At 39.9% G+C, this 20,919-nt stretch overlaps 1 protein-coding gene across 2 annotated transcripts in view; it reads left to right on the top strand.

Annotated features, from left to right (window-relative positions):
* The window catches only part of LOC133568676 (extended synaptotagmin-2-like), a 50,034-nt gene that overhangs the window by 25,266 nt on the left and 3,849 nt on the right, over positions 1–20,919 (top strand). Inside the window, exons 8-21 of one of the 2 annotated variants that reach the window (XM_061920761.1) lie at positions 4,157–4,212; positions 5,702–5,822; positions 5,910–6,086; positions 6,282–6,364; positions 9,351–9,399; positions 10,492–10,581; positions 10,660–10,755; positions 13,095–13,157; positions 14,766–14,840; positions 15,406–15,492; positions 16,640–16,789; positions 16,888–17,285; positions 19,961–20,059; positions 20,157–20,288. In XM_061920761.1, coding sequence (XP_061776745.1) covers positions 4,157–4,212; positions 5,702–5,822; positions 5,910–6,086; positions 6,282–6,364; positions 9,351–9,399; positions 10,492–10,581; positions 10,660–10,755; positions 13,095–13,157; positions 14,766–14,840; positions 15,406–15,492; positions 16,640–16,789; positions 16,888–17,285; positions 19,961–20,059; positions 20,157–20,288 — 1,676 coding nt within the window. The remainder of the gene's footprint in view (positions 1–4,156; positions 4,213–5,701; positions 5,823–5,909; positions 6,087–6,281; positions 6,365–9,350; positions 9,400–10,491; positions 10,582–10,659; positions 10,756–13,094; positions 13,158–14,765; positions 14,841–15,405; positions 15,493–16,639; positions 16,790–16,887; positions 17,286–19,960; positions 20,060–20,156; positions 20,289–20,919) is intronic. The other variant, XM_061920762.1, reaches the window with a different exon arrangement.

A 20,919-nucleotide genomic window follows, 5' to 3' on the forward strand; every position in this document is an offset into this window, starting at 1 on the left:
AGTACCCCCTAATCAGAGCTAAACATTTTTGGTTGAAAAAAAGAGATAAAGCAGTAAAATACAGCAGTATGTCATCAGTTTCTGATTTATTAAATTGTATAATAGTGCAAAATATTGCTCATTTGTAGTAGCCTTTCTTGAACTATTTGGAAAGAATAACTAAAAACTTGTTGAAAAATAAACAAGTGATTCAATTATAAATTAAAATTTCTACACATAGAAGTAATCATCAACTTAAAGTGCCCTCTTTGGGGATTGTAATAGAGATCCATCTGGATTCATGAACTTAATTCTAAACATTTCTTCACAAAAAAATACATCTTTAACATCAATATTTATGAAAAAAATCTATCTGTCAACACAGAATATGGCATTGTTGCAGTTCTTTTCACAGTTTATGAACTTACATTCATATTTTGTGGAAGTATTTTTCAATACATATATTTATAAAGGATTTTTGCATTGTTGCTATTTTTAGAATATTTAAAAAAAATCTCACGTACCCCTCTGCATACCTTCAAGTACACACAGGGGTAAGGGTACCCCCATTTGAGAACCACTGGCCTAGTGTTAGAGTTTCCGCCCTGAGATCGATAGGTTGTGAGTTCAAACCCCGGCAGAGTCATACCAAAGAATATAAAAATGGGACCCATTACCTCCCTGCTTGGCACTCAGCATCAAGGGTTGGAATTGGGGTTAGATCACCAAAAATGATTCCCGGGCGCAGCCACCACTGCTGCCCGCTGCTCCCCTCACTTCACAGGGGGTCAAATGCAGAGGACAAATTTCACCACACCTAGTGTGTGTGTGACAATCATTTGTACTTTAACTGTAATAGTATTTTTAGAATGTGCAGTGGGCCTTAAAAACATTAGTTACAGGCCGCAAATGGCCTCCAGGCCACACTTTTGACACCCCTGGTATAGAGAATAAAAAAATCAAATCTGATAAGCCTGGCGACGCATGCACGTTTATCGTAACGCACAGTCAGCATCTCTGCTTCAGTAAACAATGAAGGTGATGACGTCACTGTCAGCGATGTGAGCGACACTTCCTGACTTGTCAGCCACGTTTTGTTGACTTGCAAAGTATGTTTTTGGGATGAAGGAATCTGGTCGGGTGCTGGTTAGCTTGAAGCTAACAGCTAGCCTGTCTCCATCCTTAAACAATGTCAATCCAGCGGGAGATAAAAGTGAAGTTTCCATGGACTCACAAAGACTAAAACAATTTATTTACTGGAGACATGGCACAGGATCAAGTTAAAAATATTGATTTAACAGTCACCTTAGTGTTTACCATGAAGTCTTTCTTTTCCTACCGCCCTTTGGGGTAAAGTTGTCCGAGTGCAAACTGAGGTGGTATTTGTCATTGATAAAACTTTCAGCGAATCAAAATTTAAGAAATTGTACTGGAAAGTTCATTACTTTAAGGACAACCAATAAAAACCCAATAAACGGAGACGGTAATTTGAACCCGCAAATATAAACAAAACAAAACACCGGCGTGAAGCGATAATCAATAAAAATAAAAAACAAGCAAACTGGAGTTTTGACCCAGAGAAGGCGTGGTCGGTAAAAAAAAATGTGCATCCCGGGGACGCGCGGATTTACGGAATTGCTCATCTTTTCTGATTTCAATGCGTAAACAGACACAGAAAGTGCGTTAACGCCAACAGTGTATATAGACAAACTAGCTGGCGGGCTTTAATGATCTTTTTTTCTCTAAGCTGTCTATGTTACTGAGGAGAGTCGCAGACAGCATCCTCCAGATGTTTGAAATGGCTTCGCTTAAAATGCTCCCACATCACACTGCCATGAAAAGCAAGGTCTGCTTTGAAGTGTTTAGAATGAAATGTTCTCATACTGTCAATGTTTTTACGTTTGTTTCTGTCCGTAAAAACACGAGCAATGATCGACAATGTCGGCATCTCGTTACACCCTTCTAATGGAGAGGTTGGTTCTATGTGTTCCTTAAGGAATGTTTCGTGCGGCTTTCTTGGATAAGTGCCTGAAACATACCAGTACTGGTCCTTGGTTCCACCTGCGACACTACAATTTAAAATCAATGTCTTTCTTTCCATTTTGCTCTTGTTTATTTATTTATTTATTATTATGTACCTTTTATTTGTTTTTTGGGAAAATGCACATTAATGAACATGACAATTTAAATCTGCCAGATTGTAAAACCAGAGGCTAATTTCGATCAGGTTGATGGTACGTACAATAAAGTCTAATAAAAACCCAAAAAACTAAACATCAGCATCAAACGTTATAAACAAAACAACAATATGTAGACTCAAATATACGTAACAATTCAGTGGAAAGCCATACAACACTAGCTTGCATTACCTCGGCTTTAGACCAATCTGGAATAAAATGACCATTGTAATTAAAATGCATAAGGCTGACGGAAAAGTGGAAAAATTACATAACAATGTAAAATAAAATTGCTAAATTGTATTGCACATGGTCCTCTAATTACAAAACACACACAATAAAACATAATATTATTTATTAAAATGACTGAAGTGCTAAGATGCATAATTTTAAATGACCTATATTTGCTGTCGTCTTCACTTGGCTGTGATTGTGATTACACATTTGATTGGACATGCACCACTCCTGTAAGTGACATTTAAAGGTAGCAAAGCTGTTGGAATCTCTGATACAGGGTGGCAAGTCATTCCAAAAGTTACTTTGTCAAGCTATTTTGTCCAAAAGTTGTTTTTTATCACTGTTATGTCACAGTCACCCCTAGATGTGACTCTTAAGTAAAGACCTGTGTTTAATGTACTCATTAAGTGGAGGAGCAGCTAGGACTATATTTAGACAGATTTTACAATGATGGTATGGTTTTTTTGTTGTTGCGCCAGTATGTGTCGTTAGGTTCACATACTGCAAATAGTTGCTCTTTCACGTCAGTTGGTTGGCTGCGCTGATAAAGGCTCGGAAGGAAGACATGACTTTCTCTGAAAAAACACACGTCTTTGAAATGTCTTGAGGATAGTCAGAGCTGACAGCCGCTTGTTTTGATTGATTGATTGATTGATTGATACTTTTATTAGTAAATTGCACAGTTCAGTACATATTCCATACAATTGACCACTAAATGGTAACACCCGAATACGTTTTTCAGCTTGTTTAAGTCGGGGTCCACGTTAATCAATTCATGGTAATACATTTACATTGCCAAAAGATGACCACAATAAATGATATGTATCATTTTTTGTCGCCCTTCTGACTCCTTTGTGAGTGTTCTTTACCCTGTTTGTATCTTGCTGACAGAAGTGTGTCGTCATCCTCTCTGTATAGTAGTGGGGAAGCTAAATTCCTCTTTGTGGAATTAATTAATTGTTTTAACTGCACGTGGTAGAATTTTTCTTTTTTTAGTCATGATTAAGTTCAAATTCAAATAGGTGGGGGCCATTTTGATATTTTTCATTTTCTAAACCACTGATAGATTTTTATTAAAGAAGACAAACAGCCTGTGTCAGGGTCAGTAACCCTTTTTACAGCATGAACATTTCAACTATTTGTTACACCTGTTTCCTCCTTAATTCCACTTTTTATTTATTTTTTTACTTGTAAAAGTATTTTTAGGATACATTTGACACTGTTCATCTTCTCTCCTGACCTTTTCCAGCTTTGCAGACAGGCGTAATCTCCTAGCTGCAGACTCACTGTCTTTTTCTGTGATGTTAACGCACACACACACACACACACACACACACACACACTTACACACACACACGCATCCTCTTTCAAACACGGTGTCGTGGAGGCACCATTAACCTTGATGCCTCTGAATAAGCCATTCACAAACTGTACGGCATACGGAGCATGTCCTCTTAGCTAACATGCAAGAATGTGCACGGACCATCATTCGGTTCTCTCTCTCGCTACTTCCTGTTTATCTTCCACATCCTCTCATCCTGCTTGATGAACATCATTCGTTGCTAATCTTTGGAATGCTAATTTCTGTCATTATGACTAATCCACTGAAGATAACGCTAGCTATATGGCAGCCTAATGGAAGCTGTGTCTGCAGCAATAATTAGTTACATAATGTTTCCCTGCAGACAGCCACTTCATTAGGTACACTATCCTATACAACAGAGGTCACATTTTAGAATTGTGTGTCACATTTTGTTTTTCAGCTGCTGGACATTAACTGGACTGGCCTGACCAACATGCTAGACATCCCTGGGATCAAGTACGTACTGCTGTTTCATGCAATCAAAGTGCCGTACCGCTCTCGCCTGACTATTAGTTTGTGGAAAAAAATTACAAAATTAGAGACAGAGAGAAGAGATGCCGAGGTGCACTTGAACACACCATTGACGCCCAAGACTGAATGTATCTCTTTGTGCATGTGTGTGAAAATCTGGCAGCTATAAAGCCAAATAATTAGGTAGGCAAACAGTCCTGGTGCAATAGTCATACTGAGTCCAACACAAACAGATTTTTACTAGTTACTATATGTGCACTCAGCATATCTGGTGTGAAGAGGACATGAAGCTTTAAGTGCCAGTGCAAAACTGGAGAGCGACATTGATGAGCGTGAGGAGACATGAAGGATGCTTCAGACACTTTTAGACTTTGTCAGTTTACCTGACATAAAAGCATAAAGAATGTCGGTGAAGCTCGCTACTGTGTTTCCTGCTTGCTTCCTGTTTGTATACACCAGAGAAACTGCTTTCCTGGATACCCCGCCCTTTGAAATGTAGCCGTCCTCGTTTGACGAGTTTGTCGAATTACACTTGTGTGTCTATGTGTGTGTGTGCCTGCGAATGTGCATGTGTGTCTTGTTTCGTTAGTGATCAAGCACACGGCCTGCACTTGCCCCACCCTTTTGACTTTCTCCTTATGAGTGTGTCATATTTCAACCCTGTTAATCTGCACTCAACCAAATACTGTGTTTTTCCATCTGGACCTACTTTGGAATGTGCATGTTGTGCCAAGCTAACACACCTATCATAGAAATATCGCAGGCCATTGTGGTAACCTTGTCTCGTGTGTGTGTGTGTCTCAGAGGAAGGAGCTGAGTCACATATAACGTTGCGGCTCGAAAATAAGCTTTTAATGTGCTTAAAATTTGAGACAAAATAGGCCATCAGAAGGAGATTCGTTTTTAGGACTGGCAACAGTGCACAGATGTAACACAGTCTCCCTCTAGGGGTGTCAAATGAACATGACTGCATGTTGGTCAAACGTCATATGTATTCATTTCAAAACAGAGCTAACTTACCCCAACCTGTCCTTCTCAAATAGTGGGGGGTGGGTGGTGCGATGCCAAGGGGGGCACATGTGACCCCGGGGAACATGCGTTTTTTGCTGTACCAGAATATAATGAAACATGCTGCACTGGAACCACGGTGGACGGCAAGGAAAGACCGTGTGTTTGGACAAAATATTTTCTTCTCCCTGAGGGTGGGGATGGGCCGTACAAGAACATTTTTGAGAAGCACTGCCTTTAACTAACTAAATTAAGCAATTATTTCATGATACTATTAATTTAATCAAACGCCACTCTTTGACGCCTGTATTAGAACACACTCGAATGAGATCCATTACCAGACTTCAAGTTTCAGCCTTTACAAAGTTAATAATTGTCACTGTCATGGTGGAATTGAATGAACAGTAATGGTCAGTATGATGGTCTACGTATTATTTAATATATCTCTCCTGTTGTCCCATGCCAGTGGTTTGTGTGACAACCTGATCCAGGATATCATCTACAGCTTTGTGGTGCTTCCCAACCGCATCACTATCCCTTTGGTGGGGGAAGCCCAGCTGGACCACCTCCTATTTCCAGTGCCCAAAGTACTAAGTTCACAGAACTCCTCTTCCCGTCAGTACATGTAACCTACAGCCGCTTTGTTTAGCTCATACTCTGAACTGTGCCGCCAGGGAATCCTGCGGATACACTTCATCGAAGCCCAGGACTTACTGGGTAAGGACAAGTTCCTGGGTGGTCTGATCAAGGGCAAGTCCGACCCGTACGGGGTCATCCGTGTCGGGAAGCAGCTATTTCAGAGTAAAGTTATCCACGAGACGATCCACCCCAAATGGAATGCCGTGTATGAGGTGAGCAGAAGTGTTTTGTCAGATGTTAGACATAGGAGACACTACCGTCTGCGTTGTCAGGTGAAAGCAAACTCCAAAATGACTCAAAACTGTCCCAACTTTATTGTTGATTGATCGATCCCAAAACAAATGTTGTCTGAATGTTGTCATCCAGCGGCGGATATCTTATGTTGCTATGGTGATGCTATGTTTCAGGCCGAAGTCGTTGATCCCTCCGGACACAACCTGGAGGTCCAACTCTACGATGAAGATGCTGACAAAGACGACCCTCTGGGAAGGTACCTGCACATCCTCTTCTCCTTTGTGAATGAATGAATCAACCAAACGGTCTTCAAATGAAGGAAATGAGCACTTAAAGGGGAACTGCACTTTTTTAAAATGTTGCCTATAATTCACAATCCTTAGGAGAGACAAAAACACATTTGTCTTTTTTAAATGCATTCTAACTCGTAAATAAATGTCAGCTTACAATGGAGCTAAAGGGAGCAATGATGTCAATGCATTTTATCGACCATAAAAACCAATAGATAACCATCCAAAATGCACCAACAAAACTTAATTTACATTTCATGACCTGAATATTAACCAAGTATTAGCAATGTTGTTATTATAAGCGCCAACATTAAGGACCTACATTCAGCGGCACATTGATCAGAGAGATGTCATCAGCTGGTGAGCTGCTCTCTTGCCTCTGAGCTCATGAAATTATATTTTAGATTATAAATCATGCCTTGATAGTAAAATTATGTTGAATCGGGATGTAACGGTAAACGGTATAATGATAAACCGTAGTAAAATTCCAGATGGTTAATAATATCGTTTAAATTCTTAATTACAGAAAAAAATGTCATTTATTAATGCATTTTTGGCAACACGGCTTACTTCCTGAAAATTGAAGCGACGCAGCACCTGCGCATGCGCACTAGAGCCATTTGGCTCGAAAAAACATGGCATCGACTACATGGACTTTGCTTTGAAAATGATACCTCCGTGTAAACGGATCAGATGGCTTCGTTTCACTTCATATCAATTGCTTCTACTTCCATAGAGTTTCTGTATGGGTTTAAGAGCACAATGCTGTTGGAGGAGAAAAATATTTGGTGTTACGGTGCAACCAGCATCCTTCCGTCAGCTGCTGGGACTGAGAGTTACCATGCAGCAGGCTATGTGTTGGTAACGTTGCCACAACTTGTTTATAAAGTCTTTAGTTTGTTTACTGTTTATCATGTTAGACCCGCTCGACATCCATTGCTTTCCTCCTCTCTAAGGTTCTCATAATCATTATTGTCACAGACGTCCCACTGGATCATTATTGTCACCGATGTCCCACTGGGTGTGAGTTTTCCTTGCCCTTATGTGGGCCTACCGAGGATGTCGTGGTGGTTTGTGCAGCCCTTTGAGACACCAGTGATTTAGGGCTATATAAGTAAACATTGATTGATTGATTGATACTGGGCTGCTCACTCGTCCTTTATTTTAACGGCTAAGATTGTCAGTGTTCAAAAATGTTTTGTCATTTCATCGAATTGAATGCAGACTCAGTTGTCAGTGAGGCACAGAAATTGCGTATTGGATGTGAGGTATCACTGTTTATTTTTGTTGGCCAAACTGTTACACTGAAGTACATGGTTGTTGTTGAAGAACACAGCTTGTTTATTTGACTTTATCTTCGTTTATTGAAATTGCTTTGTGATTTATATTGATATAAAAAGGAAACACCATGTTTTTTTACATTACTTGGGGTTTTTTATTCCACAAAGTAATTTCTTTGATAACCATTCATGTTACGTAGCATTTTGTTAATACTCCTGGTGTATAATTAATACCTATACGAAAGATTTCTGCTCAAACTCTCAATGGATCTGTCCCAATACAGCATGTACATGTGCACACATTAGTAAATGTAAATAAATGTATGTACATTACTTAAAAAATACCTCTCTCTTTGAAAATGTAAAAATAGAGATAAAGGCATCATAATAAAAAAAAGCTGACACGCTGATAATATTAATGAACAAAAACACAAATATTTGTCTTTAAATATATTGATAATGTTTATGTAGAGCATTTCTATTAGATATAATATTACATAATGAATAATTCTTGATTAATAATTGTGATTGCAATATTGATACAAAAAAATTGTCTTAATTAATATTTTGCCCATAATCGTGCAGTCCTATATGTAAGACTAAACCTCATATATAAAAATTTTTTTTGTCTATAGGGACAAAAAGTGCAGTTACGTTTTATGTCCATAAGGTGCCATCTTGCGAAATTTTCACTTTAATTTTTATTTATTTATAGTATTATTTAGTTTTTGCCATATTACTTTGTTTATAATGCTTATGTTGCTTATATATGCACATTCAGCTTTTTACATGAATTACATATATACATTTTGGATGTGATGTTAGTGTTTTTTTTTTAATAAAACTTGGTCAGAAGGTTTCAGTATAAGGAGTTTTAGAAAATTTTGAGCACATTTAAAATTACCGCTATAATAATGATAACTGTGATAAATTTGGTCACAATAACCGTGATAAGAAATGTTCATACCGTGACATCCCTAATTTGGACATAAACTGAGAAGTTGGTAAACTTTGACAACCAACTTTGACAACCAACTTTGACGCAGAAATGGCGAAAAATACACAGCAAAGACACTGGTTTGCACCCAACCTTTTTTCTTCAACCCTTTGCGAGAATTATGAGTTATTCTTCATTGAAACAGGAAGATATCAACATCCTAACTGTCGGCATCCGAGTGAGAGCAGAAATTGTACAGTAAGTGATGTTTTATTATGTTTGTTGTTGTCTCATGAAGTTTGCATGAGTCAGTCAGTGTTGTCGTTGAACAAAAAAGTGAACTTTGTGATGCATCAATGAAATTAATGCGCCACCATATTCTTAAAATGAGCAAAATACATAAATAGTACATGTTATTATTATTGTGCCTGTTACTATATTACATATATACTCACAGCATGTATATAAAACAATGATGGAAGTGTTTGGATGTTTGAGGGCTTTATAGGCAGAATAAAGCAATTTCCATAGGCTCCACTGTAAGCTGACTTTTGCTTGCATGTATTTACTCGTTAGAATCCATTAAAAAAAGAACAACATGTTTGCTTGTCTTTCACAGGGATTCTAAATGACAGGCAAACATAAAAAAAAGTGCATTTCCCCTTTAAAGCCAAGCGATGTGACTCCCAAGGCTTGTCAAAGCTTCCAGTGACTCGTGTCGTCTGATTCTTACAGTGTGACCATCGACATGACTGAGCTCGCCAAGGAACAAAAAGTTGACGAGGTAATTATGGGGTGGCGGTCACATGCTCATCGCATAATCGCTTCCCTCTCACCTTCCACAGGGTTTTCAGTAAAAAAAATGTCTTTTAAACCACAGACATCTTTAGAACAGTATACTAAAGGGGGGCTGAACTTTTTATTTTTGTTTACTAAACATGCGGTATACTATATTTGCAGTGAACGACCTACATCCTGGATTACTGTTATAGTTGCCAAATTAGATACTTCATAGTATCTGATAGGGGTCCACTATGAATATTTTGGACAGGTTATTATCGAACCGACATGAGGAATTATGACGCCACACTATTAAAAACAACAAAAAACACCTCCAATAACCGATTAAAAAAAAAAAAGTAATCTCGCCTTCAGTGAGGCGAGATTACTTGTAGTGGTCTGTAGGTGGGTTAGGTTGAGCAAATCAAGCACTCCTCCATGCCGTGTTGTAAACTGCCCTTGTTATTACTGTAAACAAACATGGCGTCCATCATGCGGTACTTTTTCACTGGAACAGAGGAACACATTTTGTGTGCTATTTGTACCAAATATTCTGCAAACATTCCGCAAGGACGGAAAAACTAAATTGAACTTTAACACATCAAATCTTTTCAGTCATTTGACACGCCAGCATCGCTGTTAGGCTGTTTTGAAAGCCTAAGAAGACGCCTGCACGGATAAAGAAGCTGCCCCAAAGCCAGACACAAAGAAAAACTTAATCCTAGTGTTGCAGCGTTTGAAATGTGCAAAATGTTTGCCATAGACGACCTAACGGCTAAAGCCATCTGTGAGTCGTCATGGAAACGATGATGCTGGTTAACCAGCCCTTTATCATTGTTTAAGATACTGGCTTTTACCGGACTGTTGGCACCCTTGATTGTTTTTTAAACATCACTTGAAAAAAAATGTTTGTGTAATTTTTGCAGCCTGATAATGATTTTTTGAATATTTGATTTTGATTACTTCTTAGTTGCTGGCAACTTCTGCCTAGCAACAAGTGATCAAAAAGTCTTCTAGTTAGTTACCGGTAATAAAAAATCAGTTTCCCAAATTGCCTTCATGAATAAAGTCATGACGATGATGTATATGTCTTCAGTGGTTTAACCTGGACGGCGTGTCGACGGGGAAGTTGCACCTCAAGCTGGAGTGGTTGTCTCTCCTGTCCACACCCGACAAGCTGGACCAGGTGACGTGCATGCGTGTGACTTCATGTGTGACTTCCTGAAGCATCAGCTACACTTTACCACTTTTTCCGTCCGCGCAGGTGCTGGCCAGCATACGGGTGGATCGCGGCAAAGCCAACGACGGGCTGTCATCTGCGCTGCTCGTCGTGTTCTTGGATTCTGCCCGAAACCTGCCGGTGAGTCACAAAAGTCCCAAAAAGTACTCTGACCTCCCTACAAAACAGTTTGTCTCCATGAAGTGTGACTTCTGAGCCGGGACAAAATTGAGGCTTCTTTGTTACATTGCTTTTATGCATCTCAATTTAGTTCTCACTTTCAAGCGCAAACCTAGAAATGATAAGTACTAGAGTTGTACATTAACCGTCAAGAGGTATGACATCCCCTTTTCAGCCCTCTCTCCTCTTCCTCCTTTGTCTTCCTCTTCTTCCTGTGAAGAGCATCTTCGAGGGAAACCTGGGCAATGGCTACCTGAAAGAGAGGCGGGCGGCAGGCTTAGTGTTCTGCGAGAACACTGCCTCTCTCTATCGCACTTTATTTGTGAGTCTGCTGCAGGGCGGTACCTGACTGGGTCCTAAAGCATGAGTTTCAACTGCATGACCCGGTTCCATTTAACTTTGTGTCTGGATGCTTAAGCAGAGATGAATATTTGGTTTCATCTTTAATGATTAATTCATGATTAATCTGTAGGTTCATTAAAAATAATCTCATAAGCAAGGTGCTTAAGGAGGAAGACATGAATGTCACTGATCGTTCTGATCTGTTTTTTTGATCAACCATCCAGTGTGCTGGACATATGTCTCTCCTGGCTCCAACCATCTCAACATAAATGATGTGCTGACATTTCCACTTTTAGTGCTTCCTATTGAACTGCAATCCATTTGTGTTGGTTTGCAAGGTTGGAAATATGAGGCAATGATATCATCTTCCAGATTTGTTGTTAAGTTGCGTTTTTTATTTAAAACATCTACTATGGTCTGAGTACTCATTAAATATTTCAACAAAGCACTAAGTTGGCAACAACCATTCAGGACCGGAGGTAGGGGGTGTTTCCTTGGGCTCCTTCATTCATCCATCCATCCATCCATCCATCCATCCATCTTCTTCCGCTTATCCGAGGTCGGGTCGGGGCAGCAGCCTAAGCAGGGAAGCCCAGACTTTCCCCTCCCCAGCCACTTCGTCCAGATCTTCCCGGGGGATCCCGAGGCGTTCCCAAGCCAGCCGGGAGACATAGTCTTCCCAACGTGTCCTGGGTCTTACCCGTGGCCTCCTACCGGTTGGACGTGCCCTAAACACCTCCCTAGGGAGGCATTCGGGTGGCATCCTCACCAGATGCCCGAACCACCTCATCTGACTCCTCTCGATGTGGAGGAGCCACATCCGGGTGAGAGATAAGACAAAGAGCAGCTCGAAGACTTCTATGGGAATGCAAGAACAAAGACTCTGATTTCCCTCGCTCGGACGCGGGTCACCGGAGCCCCCCTCTGGAGCCAGGCCCGGAGTTTGGGCACGATGACATGCGCCTGGCGGCCGGGCCTGTCCCCAAAGAGGCATTGTGGGTCACCACTCCAATGGGCTCACCACTCATGGGAGGGGCCATAAAAGTTAGGTGCATTGTGTGCTGGGCGGCAGCCGAAGGCAGGACACTTGGCGGTCTGATCCTCCTTGGGCTCCTGTTTTTTGAAAATCTTCGAATCTGAATTTTCAGTACTAAAGTCTCACAGAAGTGGAGCAGCTGTGTAAAGTAGCCTGCATACTGCGCCTGCCTGAACCGCACCACAAATAAATCAACGTATTGATTTCCATCAATTGATTAACGTGGACCCCGACTTAAACAAGTTGAAAAACTTATTCGGGTGTTACCATTTAGTGGTCAATTGTACGGAATAAACTGTGCAATCTACTAATAAAAGTTTCAATCAATCAATCAAAAAAGGGTAACACTGATTTTCCTTTGTACTTTTTCTTATCATGATTCTCCTGCTTTTTTTTCACATGGGTCAGTAAGTAGCACAAAGAGCCTGGATTACATACCACTTTAACATCATTACCCGTTTTAAGCAGTGGTTTATCTGCTGTTCTTTTTCATTTCCTAAATTGATAACAATCATTTTCATTCATCAACATGTCTAACTTTAACACTGCAGTGCTCCCATTGTACCAGCTGCTTTGTGGCCGACGTCTCAAAAATATTTGTTCATTCAACAAATATTTCCGCATCGAGTGTTTTGATCCAAAACGTTGCTGCTTTCTTCACAAAATCTAGAGACTCTAAAGAAAGTCTACAGTACTTAATGAGTTCATTTGATTGTAATCATTGTCACAAGCTCGGCCTCAAAACGCAACTCCATATTATTTTTGTCTGGTGTGCATATTTCTAACTTGTGGTCGTCATTAATGAACCTTATTGTCTCTCTGTTTGTGTCGTGTGTGGGCGTGTCCTCCTTGCTTGCTCTTCCTCTTCCCTTACAATCCGCTGTGTGTGTGTTATTTCTCTCTGGGGCCTCCACCCCCAAAGCACAATCCCTTAGAATTCAACCAGGGGGGCCCGAAGAAGGCCTCGCTCAGTAAGGCCATGAAGGTAACAAAGCACGTCGAACAGCGAGAGACAGAGAAAACACACACACAACCACCATGCAACATTCAATGTAAAAGTTCCCATAAAAAGATCTGTCAACACACAGAACTTAAAGGTGCCATATGTAGTAATGTGGCCAGAAATGGTACTGCAATCACAATCAAAATTCTGTAGTCCCCTCCCACTCTCCATGACTTGAGCTTGCCAGATATGCAGCCAAATCTTAATATCCTACTCCAATGAACTTTAAATGGCAATCGACAAGTCTTACGCTGTAGGTTTCTCTTGTTTATGCTTCTAGCAAGATAGTTTTTTTAAGTAATTATGCCACATTTTACTGATTTCGATTAGCCAAATGTTTTTGTAAAGTTACACAGTAATATTTTCGTCAGGAGTCGGGACAGATTGTTTGCCTTACCCTGCTTAAATGTCTAGTTTGACCACACGGACCACCATCGAAATGTTGTCATTGTTTTAGTCATCTTGCATTGTTCAGGGGAAAAAAAGGTTGTTGACAATAACCATGACAAACATTTTAGTAAACAAAATGAACAATTCAACATTGTAACAACATTTTTAAGTCAGAAAAGATTAAAATCATCCTAGGTCCCCTTTCAAAAGAAATTGAGGAACAAATTATTAAAAGCAGAACAAATACAGTGGAACCTCAATTTACAAACTCCTCATTGTACAAACCACAAACTGAATAAAAAAATGCTTTATTGTACGAACCTTGTCTTTGCATATGAGCGTTTCATCCACGCACTGTGTTCGAATTTATTTTCGGCCGCTTCAGCTAGTTGTTTTTTGGGGGACTTATTAAATACAGACTTGATCCTTGTTGTTTGTTTGATATAAAATACTGTATAAGATTTTATATTGTGTTCAACATGTATAAACCTTTACTAAAATATGGACTGGGAACCGTTATTCATGTATATTTGTTTTCTGATGGAGAAAATAGCTTCAATATATAAACTTTCCTATTTACTATCCGTGTTCAAAAACCTATTAAGTTCGTAATTTGGGGGTCCACTGTGTTGAGAAATACAAACTAAGTTGCGACAATTTGGGTTTTGAAGAGCGTAAAGTGTTTTCATGTTGGATTCTCCAAAAGTGTCCAACAAGACCAGAAAAAGTCGCTAGTCCCTTTTTTTTTAATACTAGCTAAATATAGCCACAAAGTCTCAAAGTTAGCAACAACGTTCCCTGCTGCTACTTATATTGTATGTATGAGCTGTGTCATTGAAGAAGAGTTATAATACCATCTACTGAACAGAGTTCTAACGACAAGCTACATTTACAGACAGTCCCATTATAATGTGTTTATGAGTGAAAGCGAACAAGTAGTGCTAAATTTGTTCATAGCAGGCCGACCCAAATAAATGAATGTACAGGTACCATTGCTGTTTATCAACTCATTTGTTGTCGAAAAGTAACATCTACACCATGTCCCACAGTGTTTTTTCACCTTTATCAGAAAAAATATTTTTTGATTCATAAAAATACTAGATTTTAACTGTAAATCTTGTTTATCCTAATCAAGAGTAGAAGCAATTACTGCAGTATGTTTTTCTCCTCTCACATCTCCTCTTTCTCCCTCCTGTGCAGTCTGGGAAGAAAGTGACCAGTGACCCCAATCCCTTTGTACATCTGAGAGTGGGTCACAAGTCCAACGAGAGCAGGGTGAGGCCAGTCCACGTGCACAAAGTTCACATGCACAGGCCTTCCACTTTTGTGTTGCATGTTCACAAAAAGCCGCTATTACAACCTTTCATTTTGGGCGTTAAAATCTGCTTCAAACAACACATTCAATTAAAACAGTATTCACATTCTATAACGGTGGTTCTCCAACTTTACCGCCTCAGAAAAAAATTGGCTGCTCCTAATGACAATAAAATACAGTAGCGTAGTAGACCTAAGTATTTATTAAAAACAAGGCAGAGGTTTGATTTAACAAATATATTTATTATTTTTGTCCAATCTAACATTACACACAGTTTGAACAGTAACACTGTTTGAATTTAGTAAATGAAACACTGTACTTTAATCAAGTGATTCTTTAATGTACGGGCTAGATGGAGCCCGTGTACCTTTAGTGGTACACTTACAATAGTTTCAGAATCACTGCTCTTTAAACTTTGGACAACCTTCAATATTTCACTAAAGATCTTGCAAAGTGAGTGAGCGAAGTTGAGGCAGAATGCATCTTTGCAAACTCAAATCAAAGGTTTGATTAATCTGCCTTCAGATTCGCTACAAGACTGATGAACCCGTGTGGGAAGAAGCCTTTTCCTTCCTCGTCCACAACCCCAGAAGTCAAGACCTGGAGATTGAGGTATAAATGTTCTCCTTAGATCTGTCTCTAATTACACCTGGTCTTACACTTACTACTTAATGTTTGTATGTTTTAAAACACGTGCAAACTTGATAGCGCACCGATCTACTAAACTTGTGCACAGAAAATTGCCACTCTCAAGTCAGCAAAATAAGGAGTGCAATCCATTTAGCGTGTTTGTCTTCATGAATTTAAAGAATATATGCTCATCAGAACAGCCACAATACTGGGAGGAGAAAATGCAAACTTAATCATTGAGCACACAGAGTGATTTATCACAACTAAAGTTGTTCTGCGGGAGCTGTATTGCGTCTTTATTTAGTACGTTTGCGCATTGCGTGCAGTGTGGGTTCAAAACTGGCAGTTTCACAGATATGTAGTTGCGCTGCAGCTCTGTCCTATGTATGTTGGTCAACATATATTGGCTGTCAAAAATAAAATTGTTTAATGTATCGTCTATTCAGGAATATACATTTACAGTTGCTGGATGACTTAAGGGGCTGATTAAAACAAATTCAGTTGATGCCTGTTGATGTTTGCTGTTTTTTTTTTTAATGATGCTTGTTTACTAATGTGGAATTTGTATTATTAACATATCTTTTATATATAAAAAAATAATTCCAGCAATATGTATTTTCTTGTGCCTGGAACATTCCAGCGCACACTCTCATCGCTGTTAGTGCAAGCATCTGCCAGGGCGTAACTTCAGTGCGCTCAAAAAGTAGTTTTCATGTAGATGGACTGGACTGCAAGACTGCGTCTAAAATGCCTATAAAATTGGTACATGTCTGCTGCATGTTTGAAAACATAGCAAAACCCCACAGGTAGTACACACAATTTAAAGTTTGTGCACATTGTTTAGTATGTGAAATTAGGATCATTGTAGATCAGGCCCAAAGTCTTTTGAGTGCACAGTGCGAAGAATGTTTAAACAAAGTACACTGTCAGTGCTCCAATGATATTATCAATGTCATTGATGGATTTTTATCACCCTCAATAGTCGTCATTTGGGTATGTGCGGAAACTAAGTACACAGTTTACACATTATACTTATTGAAGTGCAGTGATGCAAGTATTCCATTTGAGATGAAGTATTCCATTTTGCCGTGAGTGAGCCACCAACTACTCACCTCTTGCTTGCGTCCAGGTGAAGGACGCCAAGCACGAGTGTACACTGGGCACGCTCACTGTACCTCTTAGCCACCTGCTGGAGGCAGAGGACATGATGCTGAATCAGCCGTTTCCCCTCAAGACCAGCGGACCCAGCTGCACTCTCAAAATGAAGTTGGCTCTGCGGGTATAAAGCTCAAAAACAAAAACTTCCAAATACAAAAGTTGTTTTACATATGAGCAAAAAAAAAAGATGCCAAGTGCTTTTTGTTGGTTCATCTTTAGGTTCTGTGCCTGCTGGACAAAGAGGAAGCATCGGCACCTGACCCAAACCCGTCCTCTGCGCAGCTCCGCAAATCCAGCTCCACCAACCCGACCCCACAGCCTTCCGCCTCGTACGACTTTTCCACGCAGGACACCTCCCCCATCCCCCGCTCGGTGTCCATGTCGGCGCAGGACTTGCCCAACAGCCGGCAGGAGGCCGGCGAGCACCCTGCTGGGGTGGAGGTGGGCAGGATCGGCGGTTACAGTATGGAAAGCGGGAGAAGTACGTCCAATTTGACCATCTCAGGCTCGCAGTCATTCATGGCTGCAGGCAAGGAGGCCACGCCCAGCATCGCCTCAGACATCTCCAACCCTTACGCCGTTCATGAGCTGCAACAGAGACTTCAGCAGCTGCATAAGTAAACCATCACTCTGTCAATCACACGTAAACACTTGAAGACTAGATTAAGATTGTACAATGAATAACATTTTAGCTCCAATTAGTTTTGAGCGATCGTCAGCAATTTAAAAAGAAGACTAAGCTGCAAATCAAATCAAACATTTTCACAGCCTGTTGCGACATTGAAGCAACAGCGACTCGTTTTTGATCCCCGCCAGAGGCCATTGTGTATGTGCACAGATCTCCCCGGCATACATTGACAAACTTTTTCAGCTGCGTGAAAGACCACAAGGCTGTTAAATAAAACGGCGACTGATGTGGACGCCTGCACAACACGCTGATCTTCCTGTCTCCTTAGAGTCGCACTAGCAGGGCTAACGGCTTGCCATTGTGTTGAATAGAGTGTGGAGACTTTTTCTCGCCATTTTTCTAGCGTTCCCCATCGGAATTAATGCACCACCTGCATGTGTATGAATCCAGGGAATACTGAAATGTGTACAGATGTAACTGGATCAAATCTTACAGTACGATATCACAGTATTAAGGCCACGGTACAATTTTTATTGCGGTATAAAGGTTAAAAAAAAGCTTGGTAAAAATGCCATACTGTGTAAAATGAGGTGTCAGGAATGTTTAGGATAAACATCCATCCATCCATTTTCTGCCGCTTGTCCCTCTCGGGGTCGCGGGGTGTGCTGGAGAATATCATTGGGGCATGCTTTCTGGTTTTGAACACAAACATTGTTAAAATCTTTAGTCATATTTTTTACTACAAACAAGTATTTCTAAGTGTTAATACTGGGACGGCGTGGTGAAGTTGGGAGAGTGCCCGTGCCAGCAATCTGAGCGTTACTGGTTCAATCCCCACCTTCTACCATCCTCATCACGTCCATTGTGTCCTTGAGCAAGACACTTCACCCTTGCTTCTGATGGGTCCTGGTTAGCGCCTTGCATGGCAGGTCCCGCCATCAGTGTGTCAATGTGTGAATGTGGAAATAGTGTCAAAGCGCTTTGAGTTCCTTAAAAAAAAGGTAGAAAAGCGCTATACAAGTACAACCCATTTACCATTTAAATAATTGTGTAGGAACATCTACTGTTTCAAGTAAATATTAAAATGAATAATTTAAAGTTGATGTATTTAAAGTAACAAGGTCAACATTCAGTGTAACAAGTGTAAAACAATACTGTTCTGTTTCAACTTTTACATTATGGGAAGCAGTGTCTTCTACAGTGGATATTCTTATATCAGTCTGGAAAATATTGTTTCTCAGAAATGTAAATTAACCATATAACCATAACCATAAAGTAATTTTAGTAATGTAAATACCTCATAAACTGATGTTGGGCTTCGCTGGTTTCAAATTTATTTTCAGTTTGACTGTTTATGAAGTGGCGACATTTCCAGCTCGCCCTGCTTTCCGCCCGAATGCTGCTGGAATAGTTCAGCCCCCCGCGACATTACCTACTCAGTGGCCTAGTGGTTAGAGTGTCCGCCCTGAGATTGGTATGTTGTGAGTTCAAACCCTGGCCGAGTCATACCAAAGACTATAAAAAATGGAACCCATTTCCTCCCTGCTTGGAAAGAACACAAATGAAATATTATTACTAATAAACTGTCCACCATGGTTGCCCGAGCTTTCAGCCGCTCTGCCCTTCATCTTTGGAACTCATTACCACCAGACTTTTGTAACTTAGACTCAATATCCCTCTTCAAATCAAGACTCAAAACACACCTATTCCAGATTGCTTATTCATTGTAAATCTTATCAATCTTCGTTGTTGTTATTTTTATCCAACTAATTTTATTGTTTTTATTTTGTACGGTGTCCTTGAGTGCCCTGAAACTCGCCTTATAAGTCAAATGTATTATTATTATTATATTAATGATGAACAAAAACACAAATTACATGATAATGTCACGTTCACATCCATCCCCAAAGGACAATTGCTTTGAATCGAGAATTGATTCTGAAATTAATCGTCATCCTAAGAATTTAAATTGAATGTAATTGTGAGTTGTTTTAAGTTCCCTCATATGCAGTATATATGTAGTAAGGAAGTGTTGCAGTATAAGTAAGTGTTGTGTATGGGTGCAGTAGTGTATACAATCATTATATACTGTATTTTTCGGAGTATAAATCGCTCTAGAGTATAAGTCGCACCTGCCGAAAATGCATAATAAAGAAAGGAAAAACATATATAAGTCGCACTGGAGTATAAGTCACATTTTTGGGGGAAATTTATTTGATAAAACCCAACACCAAGAATAGACATTTGAAAGGCAATTTAAAATAAAGAATAGTGAACAACAGGCTGAATAAGTGTACGTTATATGAGGCATAAATAACTACCTGAGAACTTGCCTGGTATGTTGACGTAACATACTATGGTAAGAGTCATTCAAATAACTATAACATATAGAACATGCTATACGTTTACCAAACATACTGTCACTCCTAATCGCTAAATCCCATGAAATCTTATACGTCTAGTCTCTTACGTGAATGAGCTAAATAATATTATTTGATATTTTACGGTAATGTGTTAATAATTTCACACATAAGTCGCTCCTGAGTATAAGTCACACCCCCCGGCCAAACTATGAAAAAAACTGCGACTTATAGTCCGAAAAATACGGTACTGTATATAGTAATGGAGTGTAGCAGTATTAATTATTGTTGTGTCTGTGTGCAGCGGTTCTGGAATCAACACCTTCCCTCTCGGTGAGATCCAGTTGACTGTGAGACACAGCTCTCAGAGGAACAAGCTTGTTGTGGTGGTTCACGCCTGCAGGTACCAATCACTAACAGTCGGCAGGGCGGCGTCAGAACTCTGATTAACACCTCAACGCTCTTCACGCCTACTCATTCTCCTCATCTCTTTGCTGCAGGAACCTGATCTCCTTCACTGACCACGGATCAGATCCTTACGTCCGCCTATATTTACTTCCTGACAAGAGGAGGTCAGGCAGGAGGAAAACTCACACTTTTAAGAAAACGCTCAACCCTGTTTATGATCAGACGTGAGTACTTTTAACTTTTTCAGATGATGATTATTGTCCAGGTTGTACCGCGCCTTCTGTCCAAGTGCAGCTGGGATATGGCTAGGTAGAAAATGGATGGATTATCATTGTTAGTATGCTTTGATAGAAAACACAATTCCTTACAATTTTCAGGTTTTCAAAATACCATATTTTTCAGACTATAAGGCACACTTAAAATCCTTTCATTTTCTCCAAAATTCAACAGTGCGCCTTATAAACCAGTGCGCCTAAAGTACAGAATAATTCTGGTTGTGTGCTTACCGACCTATTTGGTACTTGTTGTAATGATAAGCGTGACCAGTAGATGGTCACGCTTATTGGTAACTACCATCTACTACCAGTAGATGGTAGTTACCAATAAGAGATAGTGGAGACTGCAATATAACACCAGTAAACAACACCAAACCTTTATATGTTCCATTAAAAATAAAGAACATTACACACGGCACTCAAAAATCTGTCAAAATATTTTAGTATGACTTTGACGCCCCACCGCTTGATGGATTGTCGGCCCGTTATACTTGTTCTGAAATTCTAGTGTATCCATCAAATCTGCTGTTGATACTTGGACTGTATAACCAACATATATAACCAACATATAAGGTGATTG

This window comes from Nerophis ophidion, linkage group LG14 (genome assembly GCF_033978795.1).
Source record: "Nerophis ophidion isolate RoL-2023_Sa linkage group LG14, RoL_Noph_v1.0, whole genome shotgun sequence".
Taxonomy (NCBI): domain Eukaryota; kingdom Metazoa; phylum Chordata; class Actinopteri; order Syngnathiformes; family Syngnathidae; genus Nerophis; species Nerophis ophidion.